The sequence below is a fragment of the Squalius cephalus genome (genome assembly GCF_949319135.1).
Source record: "Squalius cephalus genome assembly, chromosome: 8".
Taxonomy (NCBI): Eukaryota; Metazoa; Chordata; class Actinopteri; order Cypriniformes; family Leuciscidae; genus Squalius; species Squalius cephalus.
Genome location: NC_137129.1, coordinates 41,247,674 through 41,261,543, shown reverse-complemented (window position 1 = coordinate 41,261,543; position 13,870 = coordinate 41,247,674). Strand labels below are relative to the sequence as shown.

General features: G+C 36.0%; 1 protein-coding gene across 1 annotated transcript; it reads right to left on the bottom strand.

The window, feature by feature from the left end:
- Nucleotides 1-394: 394 nt before the first annotated feature.
- Nucleotides 395-10,762, bottom strand: LOC307162984 (uncharacterized protein; the record flags this gene model as incomplete). Its single annotated transcript, XM_079878776.1, has 7 exons — nt 10,745-10,762; nt 8,298-8,518; nt 8,145-8,215; nt 7,243-7,423; nt 3,216-3,336; nt 1,456-1,550; nt 395-414 (listed from the first exon to the last, which is right to left on the bottom strand). Exons 2-7 carry the CDS (start codon nt 8,509-8,511, stop codon nt 395-397), a joined length of 702 nt encoding a protein of 233 aa, XP_079734902.1. The 5' UTR covers nt 8,512-8,518; nt 10,745-10,762.
- Nucleotides 10,763-13,870: the final 3,108 nt, after the last annotated feature.

The following is a 13,870-nucleotide window of genomic DNA, read 5'->3' as shown; positions in this document are numbered from 1 at the left end:
AGTGTCCTGCGAGGATATTCACACAGAAAGGGCAGTTCGCTCCTCTTCACAGCGAGTGAAACCGGCCGTGATCTTATTAGGGAGTGAGTCGGTCTGGGCGGCCCTTGGGCCAGACGAACAGACAGAAACAACATAATTACTTCCACTTAAAATGTTTAGCGTCACATCCAGGCAGTCTGAGCAATCCTGAAGAAGCTGATCTCCAGTGTGTCTGAGGGTTTACAGACAGCGCGTGTGTTTACTGCTTTCAGGTTTTGTTTTGTCTGGGTCTTTTACTTCTCGTTGCTGTTCTGCTTTGAGACGCAGACGAGATCCGAGGGACTCATGCTTGTGAACTCACTGCAGTGTGGCATTTATATTTCCCTCTGTCTCTTTGCAAGCACTGTGTTTGAGGCTACGTCTGCCACTGCGATCCTGCGAGAAGAGGTTAAAGAATTAGCAAACATGGCAGCTCAATAACTTCATGCAACTCCTTCCTTCATAAGCCAATGTGAAGCATCTGAGACTCTGCTTCGTACAAACTGTTGTTGGCTGGAGTAACTAAAAATAGCAACACTACTAACTTTTCAGACTTGCAATATATATATATATATATATATATATATATATATATATATATATATATATATATATATATATATATATATATATATATATAAAGCATAAGGTTGTACTTATATCAAGTTTGATGCCAATAGAGTTACGCAAGATTTTATTGCAAGTAAGATTTTTTTTAAAGAATTGCATTAGAATATATTTATTTTATATTACAATTTTAATTTAGAATTATTTTTTTTTTACAAACAGTATAGTTGAGAATGAATTAGTGAATTACTAAGATTTTTGCATTAGAATATATTTATTTCATATTAGAAGATAATAAATATAATATTAGATTATAGCAATATAATATGAGTCAAAAACAATAATATAATAAATGAATTAAATAATTACTTAATACATAAAATAAAGCAAATCATTATAAATTAATGTCATTAAAAAATAAAACAATACATTTTTACATACAAGTCTTGCATGTATAAACATACTATTTAGAAAATATACTATCTAGTATACTATACTAAATATACTATCATAATATAATTACATAATCTGAGAGTTAAATTGAATAATATATTAAATTAATATGACAATTAATAATTAAATAAAACATTTAACCATCTCGTATTGTACTCAAGTAATAAGTATTTATTATTAATAATAATAATAATAATAATAATAATATCTTATCATCATTGAAAAAAAAAATTATGAAATAAAAATAATAAAACAATACAATGGCTTCAATGTATTCAAGTTTTTGTTATTATCTTGTAGAGCAGCTAACTATATTTATAAGGGAAGCTTGACTGCATTTTCAGTTATTTAAATTATGTATTTGTATTATGAGTAGTGTGGAAACTTCCCAGGTTTCTCGAGCGCAGCATCTTGTACCTGCCCTGAAATCCTCCTCCTCCTCCTCCTCCTCCTCCTCCTCCTCCTCAGGTGATCCAGCGGTCACTGGGACAAGAGTGACGGATGTCCTGCGTCTGAAACCCACGAGACAAAAAGAAAACTCTGATCTGCAGGTTCAGCGGTGCGGATTTGAGATTCAGAAACAGGCAGGCCTTCATTTCATTCACTGAAACTGACTGAGTTGTGAAAAGTGGGTGTTTCATACCTAAATGTTGATATTGTGCCCAAATACTGTTTGCATTGATTAACATTTCATTTTGATGAAGGATTCTCTAGAATAATATGCATCAAAAAAGTAATTCAAAAAGTGAGTTGCATAAGTTTTTCCAATTATCCATCATATATGATTATATAACAACAGTACTAAGAATCCTATTAAATAATTTTATTATGTTAAATTATATAAAATTAAATAAAAACTCATCATCATTAAAATATTACTTTTTATTTTATTATTTAATTAAACAAAATTAGCATACATTATATTACTATCCATTATTGTACTGTAAAAACAAGTATTTAATAATATTAATACTAATAATAATTAAATCATAATATCCTTAACTCCTTAAATATAAACCAAATATATAACTACATATATAATACGTAGTTATATATTTATATATAACCAAATATATAACTACATATACACACACATATATATATATATATATATATATATATATATATATATATATATATATATATATATACACACACATACATACACATACATACATACATGCATACATACACACACACATATATATATATATATATATATATATATATATATATATATATATATATATATATATATATATATAAAATATTTAATAGTGTAATAATAAACAAGTAACAGGTATTTAATAATATTAATATTTTTAATAATTAAATCCTCATCAATAAATATAATTTTTATCTTATTTAAATAAATTAAACATCAATTATATCACTATTTATAAATGTACTCTAAAATATAAACAAGTATTTAATAATATTATTGTGATCAATAATAAAAACAACAATAACATCACTGATAATAATCCTCATCATCAAATATTTCTATTATCAAAAATGTTTTTCATTTAAATTATAAACATTAAACAAATCAATAAATATTAAAATGTAATATTGTACTGTAAAATAAAGCAAGTATTTATTATTAATAAATAATAATAATAACCCTCATAATAATAATCAAAATATTATTTGTAATAAATATATTACTATTTATTATTGTACTGGAAAACAAAAACACAAGTATTTATAACTATTATTATTGAATTCCACTAATAAACACTGCATCCAGCAGTAGAAATGCCCACGCTGCTTCACATCTGTGTCTCTCGGACCCGGCGTCGGGCCGTTGTCCAGATGTTGGTGAGTGTTTGTCCCGATCCGACACACTCAACCTCTGCCCTCCGCTCCGGATGCAACACATGTTGGGTTTTACCATGTGGCCTTAGGTCACATCCACTGCCGATTCGTCTGGACTAGCGCTACGTCTGCAAAGAGAGTGGATCATCGTGGCAAAGCACAACAGAGAAACTCAAGCGCTGGGAGGAATAATGATAAAAACTGATTATAAGTCTATTACGGCCACTCTGCAAGCCGAGCTGGGGAAGAGGAATCCCATTATCTAAGATGTCTGGATAATGGATTTTGCGTGAGGGGCTTTTTCTGGCACTGGGTATTGAGTGTTAGGAATATTATCTTCATGAAGCCTGTAATGATACCTGTGGGCTTGGCAATATGAGAGGAAGAAACTCATCGCAGAGACGCCATCGACTCTCTCCTCGTCTTCTGCATCGCTCAGCGTCTTCTCAGATCTCTCTCCTCTCCGTCTCTCCTCACCTGCTGTTATAAAAAGAGCCAGCGCTACTGTCAATTTTACTTCGGTGTTGCTTAGCCGACAGTTTTAGTTCTTGCAAATGAACGTTATTGCAAATTAACAACAGAAACGGGTACAAACAGGTGAGAGTGAGGCACGAGGGATTCAGATGTCTTCGTAATCTAATTCGGCAGCATCTGAATCAAACTCTACAGATGCAATACTATATTAAGCATAAAAGCACGCTGGAAAAATTACACTTGACATTTCTCTCGCATCTTGACATCTTGGATGCATTTGCAACAATGCACTTTTGGATTCTCCATGAAAAATTCAAGCAATGCTGCATGGGAATTTGGACAAAAGTAGGTCATCCTAAAAGTTGTTAACTTTTACATTACAATACTACATTTATGCATTTGGCACACGCTTTTATCTGGAGTGAAGTCTCTTGTTGGAATCGAACTGATGATAATGAAGTCGCATCACTCATTTTCAATTATATAACAATCAAGCAGTTGAGATTTGCTATATATTAGGGGTGTCACAATATATCGTGTCACAATAGATCACAATACAAAAATGCAACAATATTTATCGTGGATAGTGACAATATGTATTGTGGATAGTTCACCCAAAATATAAATTACAGAGTTTTGCTGCCAGAACTACATTTAACTATATATATATATATATATATATATATATATATATATATATATATATAAAGTGGCCTACATTATTTTAAAGGGCTGGTATAATGCCCTTTTCACAAGACGTAAAATAAGTCTCTGATGTCCCCAGAGTGTGTATGTGAAGTTTTAGCTCAGAATACCCAACAGTTATTTTTATATAGCATGTTAAAATTGTCACTTTTTGAGGGTGAGCAAAAACACACCGTTTTTGTGTGTGTCCCTTTAAATGCAAATGAGTTGCTGCTCCTGGCACAGGGGGCGGAGCTACAACAGCTTGTGTCCTTTTACCTCACACACACATGCACTGAAAATTTCAAAAACTTTTACCCTTTTATGTTCAAACCGGAGTCAGAAAGATGGAGAGACTCAAGAAGAAGTGACAACATGTAGAAGCAACAGGACATTTCTGAATGGTTAGTTGATGAATTTATGTAGCTTATGTGTAGTTATCTTCTAGTTATTGATTAGCATATTCTGTCTTGATAATCTATAAATCGTGTTCAGGGGGCGGGGTTTATGTAAATTCTACGGTTAGTGATGTCACTAACCCGTGAGGAATGTGGTGTAGTCTCTACCAGCCGTTTGTTGTAGTCCTTAAAAAGCGATTTCTGTAAAAGCAAATATCTCCCTTTGCTTTGAACTTTGAGCGTTGTAACTTTGCAGATGTTGATTATGATCAAACAGCAACATTACACACTAACTAAAGTTAGAAAAGTCAAATCATATTCAACCACCCCTTTAAATATATCTAGTCAGTGAGAGAGTTCAAGCATATTCGTCTAAAATAATGATATATTGTCAGCTTCAGAATCATGAATATTTATATTCTGGTGTCACTATTGTCCTGTGCTTTGGGTTTCCAGCACAAGTCCAAGCCTGGAAAATTGTTAACCTTTTATCATATGACTTGGAGTGTCGCAATAATAGCATATTGTGAGTTCAATATCATGATATGTATCAAATCGTGACATGAGGGTATCGTTACACCCTATACTATAGTATATGTTTTGCTCTTTGCACGTATACTGTGCATGCAGATAAAGTTGGATATAATTATAGTAGTTATGGGCATCCATTGACAGGTACACATTTTACAATCAACGAAACGAGGCATTAGAAGGCATGCAGTAAAATCATGCAGGCAATTTCCCGCCATGAGTGATGCTTTAAAATGTCTCTGAGAAGTGTTTGCCGCGCTCACATCTCCTTGTGTCACTCTCAGAGTAACTAACACAGCAACTTGACTGCGCAAGTCATTACCTGCAGTCTTTGGTCTTCGGCCAATACATTAAATCTAAATTACACGTCTGCGGAGCGAAGGATTCCCGCGGCGAACTGCCAGTAAACAAACAAAGAGCCCTCGTGCTTCTCGCTGTTTACTCTGTTGCTGGCGTTTACACACACGGCTAAAAACACACCGTTTGACCCTTAATTGACAAGCGCTTCAATCAAGCTGAGGACTGTAGCATGCAATCGTGTTTGCTTTGTTTTAATGTCTCCCTCCGTCACAGAGGCCGAAGACACTGTCTTCTCACTGTAAAGCGCACTACATGCATGCCGTTCCGTGTCACTGCGTTCGTACAGCGGTTTATGGCTTGCACTCATACATAAATGCATGCAGTAAGAAATGGGACACGTTTAAAACATTGGCCTTTACAGGGGACCCGAACGCCCTGACGGGACACAAGCTGCGCAAGCATCATTGCTTTCATTACAGGCAGTTTGCATCATGCGTGAAGGCCACGTGGCATCCGGTAATGCCCTGCGTTGGCGTCTCAATTCAGTCAAATGTTTTCGAGGCGAGGAACGCTGGCCGGGATGCTCGTAGAAAGCGAGTGTGATATTCAGAAGCAGACTGTAGGGGCTTTATTGAAATCTAAGTGTCAGATCCACAGCCCTGGGAAACTCATCCTGATGTGACTCATTCAACGAGCACTCGTCCGTTTAGAAAGTTCAGCTGAGAGGAAAACACAGAGAGATGTCTGAGAGAGTCGTTAGATCTTGTTCCAAAACCTAGTGACCGTGCTTCATTGACGGCACTTTATTTTACATATGCATTTGACAGTATGCTTTTATTTAAAGGGATAGTTCACCCAAAAATGAAGATTCGGTCATTGATTACTCATCCTCATGTCGTTCTAAACCCGTGAGCCTTTCGTTCATCTTCGGAACACAAATGAAGATATTTTAAATAAAATATGATAATTTTATATCCCTCCATTGACAGTTTATGCAACTACCACTTTCAAGCCCTAGAAAAGTGGTAAAGGCATCAAAATAGTAATACGTGTGACTCAATTTTATGAAGCGACGTGAGTGCTTTGTTTGCACAAAAACACATCATTTACCGCTTTATTTACAAAATAGTTTTGTAAACGCACGTTCATGAGAGCAAGATCGATATACAAGCCTTTTAATATAAACCATTATAAAGTCATTTTTGCAGTGCACTGCTTAACGTAACGTAACGTCTTCTCTATTGTGACGTATATCCGAGTGAAACGCTTCTGGAACAAGAACGCATGTGGGCGGGGCTTGATTTTGTCTGTGAGGAATTGATTGGATGGTTGTGGTTTGCTATTGGTGGATGTCATGTGAGTGACAGATTGCCCCGCCCACATCATCAGAGAAGAGAAGAGATGCTGCAAGAGGGAAGGAAGTTATTCTGATTCAAGATTACGAGACACGTGAATTAAACAAAAGAATTACGTGCAACGGAAAAATAATTTATAATAAATACTAAATATTCCATTAAAATATCATTTTGATTTCATGGTGACTAAAATGAAATAAAAGTTCAACAGTCCACTTTCTGTGCACATATTTTGATGTAGGATTGACTCTATAGGAATAACAAATATTACAATTTGTGTGCTGCTGACTTGATGTCTATGCAGAGCGTGACAAATCTGCTACTTATTTTGTAATTTTAGGTCACAAAAACACAATTCAGCTCACTAGGTTTCGAAACGGAGCCGCTGAGTGAATAAGAGGCACAAATGCATGCTGGGAAGAGAGCTGGCCGTTGGACGGCGTGCTCGGAAAGCTCATTACAGATTTGGAGGAGCTCAGGGGCCTAATTAACAGCAGCTCATTTCCTACCTGTGCAGAAAAACACCCGGCTGTCGTTTTTCATTATTAATTCTCGATCAGCAGTTGACCGTCAGTCAGGCCAGAGTCACAGATCTCCAGGCTTCGTCAGTTAACCGGGTCATGGCCATGAATATTAATCCTCACCTTTGTCATGCGGGTACCCAGTGTGACCCCCTTCAGACAGGGCAGGTTTCTCCGGAGGATCCGCAAAGCTCTCGTCGCAAATGACCTTTAACCCCCGCACGCTCTCCTGGATCCCCGAGCGAACTGCCGGCTCGCGTGACGTATTCAGCTCAGCTCCACTTTGAATCAGTTCATGCATTCTCTAGGAATCAAACACGTGACCTTGGAGGTGTTAATGTCATGCTTTTTTGCTTTTTTAAGACATTATCGGCATTTACCAAGAAACCAAAAATACCAAGCACAAGATATTATGACATTCAGAATTTAATTGAGAATGAAATTTCTAAATTCTTAAACTCGAATCTGAATGTGAGGAAGCAGAAAAAGAAACTCATCTAAACATTTTAAGTCGAAAAATAAATCATTTTACATGGAAAAGCTTTTTTTCCCTAATTTTTTTAATTGAAAAGTTTAAACTAATTGAAATGTACAGAAATTTTGTATAACTATAAATGTTAGCTAGAATAGCATATTTTATTGGCTTTACAAGCCTTGTTTAAATGTTAAAACAAACTGAAATGTAAAGAAATTATTGCAACTATAAATTTTACCAAGAAAAGCAAATTGTGTTGGCTTTGCAAAGCCTTGTTCGAACGTTAAAAAGGCCTTGAAGTTTGAAGGTTTATTTTAGACTTCAAAATTTCAAAATGATGTTTCACAAATTGTACTTCAATACACAAAGCGACGCTTTCACGAACACCGCCTGGTTTTGAATAAAACCAGAGAGAAAAACATGAAGCCAGATTCACAGGTCATTAGTTCTTCCCCATCCTTTAAAAGTTCCCCTGGAAACACAGAATGCAAACCAAAGTTTTGTTCCCAAGCTCAAAAACCGTGGCAGGAATTCGCAGGTTTCCACTCACATCAGGGGTTTGACCTCCGAGAGTTTTCTTGGCAAAAGACGGGAGAAGCCTCGCTGCTGGCCTGCTTAAACCTGCCGGTATGCATTAAACATGGAATTGGCCGAGGGAACGGTGAGATACTCCGTTGCATGGGTGCTGCGAGTCTTTCATTACCTGAGCTGTGCGAAATCTTCATCTCCACAGGAGCCCATTCCCTCCCTGCCCCGCTGCTCCGGCTGAATGAGACCGCTCGCTCTCCCATTCTGGGCTCCGGTTCCTTCTCTCCTGGCCTTTGGCGGGTCCATTGAGTTCCCAGTTGCCCTTTAATGCAGTTCTCACTCTCTCTGCCATCTCGTGCATCTATCGCTGCTCTTGCTGTGCTCTCCATGACCCTGCTATACAGGGAAGACACACACGTGCTCCTGGACTGTAGCCGTAATGAACATGACTAAAGCATAAAGCCTAGTGCACACTATGGGCCCTATCTTACACCCGGCGCAATGCAGCGCCAAACGCGATGCAAGTGTTTTTTGCTAGTTTCAGCCCGACGCAGTTATCATTTTCACATCCTGCGCCACATTGTTTAAATAACAAATGCATTTGCGCCCATCTGTGCGCCCATGGGCTGCTGGTCTGAAAACGAGGTGTGTGTTCAGGTGCATTGTTGGTGCGTTGCTATTTTGAGGAACTGAAATAGACTGAGCCATTGACCAACTGAAACCTGGTCTAAAGTCAATGGCGCAATATATATTTTTTGTTATTTAAAGAGCGTGTTAGTAATGTGCGCCTATAGGCGGATCCACAACGCGCGTACACTCTGCTTATTACACACACAGGGACGCACAGCAGAACACAAACACGCCAAATATTTAAAATTAAAGGATAACAATGTAAAAGATTATTATTGTGTACATAAAGATATGGTGGAATCCGGCTTGTCCCATAGATGATCTGTTTGCGCACTTTCACCTCGTGCACGAGCAGATCCGTTTGCGCTCTGGAGACGCTTCGGTCTTTCCACTATCAAATTCCGTCATGTAAAAAGCGAATCTGCCATGGCGCGAGTGCAACTGGCATTTAAAGGGAATGGGAGATGAGACTCTGATTGGTTTAATGCACGTAAATCCCAAAACACACCCATTACTCATTAAGAGAATAGGGACAACCCTTTTAGACCATGCACCGGGACCGCCGACTATTTTTCCCGTCGTTAAACTAGCAAAAGTGAACTTGCGCCCTGTGCTTTAATCGTTAAAATAGGGCCCCATAGCTGTCATGATTTAAGTCTAAATAAAATAAATAGCCAACTCACAGTAAGCTTTATAGTAAGACAAAATATATATTTGACATTATCGACATACACATTATCGATGACTGATCTTGAGAAATCGTTTCAGACTTGTTTGATAACTATACAAATAAAGGTTCCAAAATGGGGCGTTCGCAGTGATGTCATAGTAGAACCATGTTTGGTTCCCCAAAGAACCTTTAATGAACTGTTCTAAAAAGAACCACTTCTAACATTTTCCAGTATAAAGAACCTTTTTATGCATTTGAAAAGGTTCCATGGATGTTAAAGGATCTTCATAGAACCATCGATGCCAGTAAAGAAGTGTGTATCAAATGCAACTAACATCAGTGTGCGCTTGGCCAGACATACAGGTGTTTGGGGTCTATGCATTTTGAGATTAAATAGACGCCATCAAGCTATTATATCTGATCTTTCGCAAAGGTTTTATTTGTGTTTGTGCACTTTTGATGAGCAGAAAAGGGGGGAAAAAAGAGGAAATAATCCATAGTCTTAATAAAATATGCATGTGAACTGTCTGCTAACACATTATTTATTTCCACACAAATTAAAGCAAAATTAAATCACATCTTGGGTTTTTTTGTAATAACTACGCACTGAACACTACTCTTTAAAAGTGTAGGGCTGGTAAGGTTTTATTTATTTATTTATTTATTTTAAAAGAAGTTTCTTAAGGCCTGTTCACAGTTACACCAAGGATGAGAACTATAATGATAATCATTTTGAATCTAAAAGAATAACAGAGCTCACATCACAGCTATATAACAATAACGGCAGAGAAACTATATTGTTGGAATCACTTTCAGAATGATTTTTTCCCAGGATGATGAAGGATAATAAACACTGACAGCCAATCAGAATCAATCCTGCTTTAAAGAGCTTGAGCATTTAAAGCGACAGATGACAAAACTGCAACATGCGAATATAATAAACAGAACGACATTGATTATAGTTATTGTTCTTGGTGTGAACGGGCTTTTATGCTCACTAAGGCTGCATTTATTTGATTAAAAAATACAGAAAATATTGTGAAATTTTATTAGTTACAAAAATTGTTTTCTATGTGAATATACTGCATAGTGATAATTTATTCCTGTGATCAAAGCTGAATTTTCAGCATCATTACTCCAGTCTTCAGTGTCACATGATCCTTCAGAAATCATTCTAATATGAGGATTTGCTGCTCAAGAAACATTTCAGATTATCATCAATGTTGAAAAAAAAATGTTTTGACAGATTTTTTCAGGATTCTGAATAGAATAATAAAAACTAAACCTTTGAAGAGTAGTGTATATTTTAAAGATAATTTTACCTTCTGACATATACAGTTTCACTTGAATTGATCCCCCACATTGTCACATTGTCCAACAAGTTTTAAGCTTTTCTTCAGAAGACGACGTCCACGCAGAGCACGATCTGTTTCAGTCGAACAGCACACGCTCAGGTGCCAACTATACCTCGTTTAGACTTGGCCGGCGGAGAGCCAGATCACTTTCCTGTCAAGTCTGTTTCTCACACCAAAAACTGCTGGATCATCAGCCAAGAAGGTTCAAGGTTGTACATCTTTAAAAATGAAGACAAAAGCCTTGCTGTCAACCATCTACAAAACACAAATTATTCAAAACAATTGTTGCAAATCATTCAAAAGTTTGAGGTCAGTAAGATTTTTTTAAAGAAATTAATACTTTCATTCAACATGGATGCATTAAGTTGATCAAAAGTGACAGTAAAGACATTTATAATGTTACAAAAGATTCTACTTCAAATTCTATTTCAATAACACTGATAATAATCAGAAATGTTTCTTGAGCATCAAATCATCATATCAGAATGATTTCTGAAGGGCCATATGTCACTGAAGACTGGAGTAATGATGCTGAAAATTCAGCTTTGATCACAGGAATAAATTACACTTTAATATGTATTCACATAGAAAACAGTTCTTTTAAACTGTAATAATATTTCAGGGTTTTTTTTACTGTATTTTTGATCAAATTAACAGCCTTGGTGAGCAGGAGAGACTTATTTAAAAAAAATAAAAAAAATAAAAAATTCATACTGACCCTAAATTTTTAAACATTGTTTGACGTTTAAAATCGTCAATGAACTTTAAAATGCATGAGGTCAAATTACCAAGAACTTGCATTAACAACACTCCATATTGTACACACTTGACACACTCATATTTTAATGACTATAGCAATAGATCTTATCATTTCAACTTTTATGCATTTGGCATTAATAACTTATATAAAGCAAGTCCAAAAATGCATAAGTTGAGCATTTTTTCTTGCCAAATCAGTTAATATAATCTGTATTTATGATACTTCAGATTTAATTTTCGATGACCAGTTGAATATAGTCAATCCCCTTCAAAACATCTTAATACGTTCTTTGTCTAAAAGAAAAAAAAACACAACAAAAAAAAAAAACTAAAAAAATGCACTTTGGTTCAAATTAAATTCACATTAAAGCAGGTCTGGCCAAATTTTGACTCTGATACACCTAACTTCATGAGCCACTCAAATCCGCTCAGAGGAAGTCTGAATCACATTAAAAACACATTAAAGTTGCCGGGATGAAGACTTACTTCTTCTCACAAACACATTATTTGTGCCTGTGTTTTGGCAGTGGTGATTTTGGGCCGAGGGCACCGTCTGGTAGCAGGCGCTCATCAACACCCGCGGCACAGCTGTGGAAGATCTCACATCAGTCCTGGAGTCGGCTCAGATGCTCTCTCTGTGAACGCAAGACTGTCACAGACATGCATGGCTCTTTTTAGAAGACTTCACAGTCTGAGGCTCTTTTTATCAAAGTTCAGAGCTGAAGTGAGGCTCAAGAGGAATATAATGCTACTAATAATTAGTCACAATAGACCGACGCATATCTATTTTGGTGTGAACAAAACAAGGTGACAAGTCGCTTTAAAAATGGACTTTACTCTTTACTTTTTTATTGATGTCATATTAAATATGGCCTTGTTAGAAATCAATCCCTGGCCTTACAAACATTCAAGGAGGATCTGACTCGCAATTAAGCCTCGAAAAGAAGCAAAAACAAAAGACTGTAGGATTTTTATAAGCACGTTCTTTATACGACCCCAACATTGTGAACAGTGTTTGCGGTTTAAACAATGAACTTTAAAATGCATGAGATCAAATAATAACCAAGACCTTGCATTAAAATGTATTTAAAGTCTGTTTTGGATTTAAGCTGATGAAATTTTAATGACTATGGCAATGGATCTTACTGTTTGTACTTAAATATAAATTGAATAACTTACATAAAGCAAGTCCAAATGCATAAATTGAGCATTTCTTGCCAAATCAATCAATGTAATCTGTATTTATGATACTTCAGATTTCATTTTCGATGACCAGTTGAATATAGTCAATTTCCTTTGAAACATCTTAATACGTTCTTAGTCTAAAAAAACAACAACAACAACAAACCTGACAAATGTGTACTATGATTTTTCAAAGTTGCAAATAAAACAAAGATTATTGGGAGTACGTTTTACAAAAAAATACTCAAAATTGTTTAATTCAATGCGTTACTTGCCATTTCTTTGTAATCATTTGTGAAATGTAGCAGTTTCTGAGCAAAACCTGTTTAAAAGTAAATCCTACACCAGTTGCAAATGAATAAAGGTGTGTATTTTTACCTGGTGAAAAACAGACACTCAACAACATATTGTGTTTTGCTTTGGAACTTTGTTCAAATCAGTATTGGATGGTACATTGATAACACTGTCATCATATATGGATTTTTATATCACAAAATCTTTAAGAGTGTTGACGTTTGGCTTCATACGCCACAAGGCCTTTGGCATTTCCTATAGAAACTCCTTTAAAAAGCACGGGGTGTGTCTCAATCCACTCCACACTTCAGTAAGTACACTCGTTTTAGCGCACTGAAACATTTGCTGCCTAAAAAGCAAATGCATAAAAGCCAGTGAGCGCCGGCTGTGCACTACAATAACTTCTGATCGCAGAAGGATAAAGCTCATGGAGATACACAACCATGTTTTACTCGTTTTTTGGTCATTTAATGAATTAAATGGACATCTTTGGACGTTTTGCTGCTCCTCACTGATATCACAGGCACGGCGAAAGTAGAAAAATCAGAAAAATGTCCATCAAATTTTATTTCAGTTTTGGTTTCAGGATTTTTAGTACTTAACTTTCAAATTAAAGTTTCTATTTTGAACGTTTTCATTTGAAGTTTTTAAATAATCTTTATTAACAAAGACTATTGGAGTTTTCATTAAAGCGGTCATCGGATGCCCATTTTCCACAAGTTGGTGTGATTCTTCAGGGTCTTCATGTAAAGTTTGTAACATACTTTGGTTAAAATTCCTCTATGGTCGTGTAAAACAGCAGCACTTTTACCTCCTCAAAAACAGCTCTGTTCACAGCGGCCCGTTTGATTAAGGATT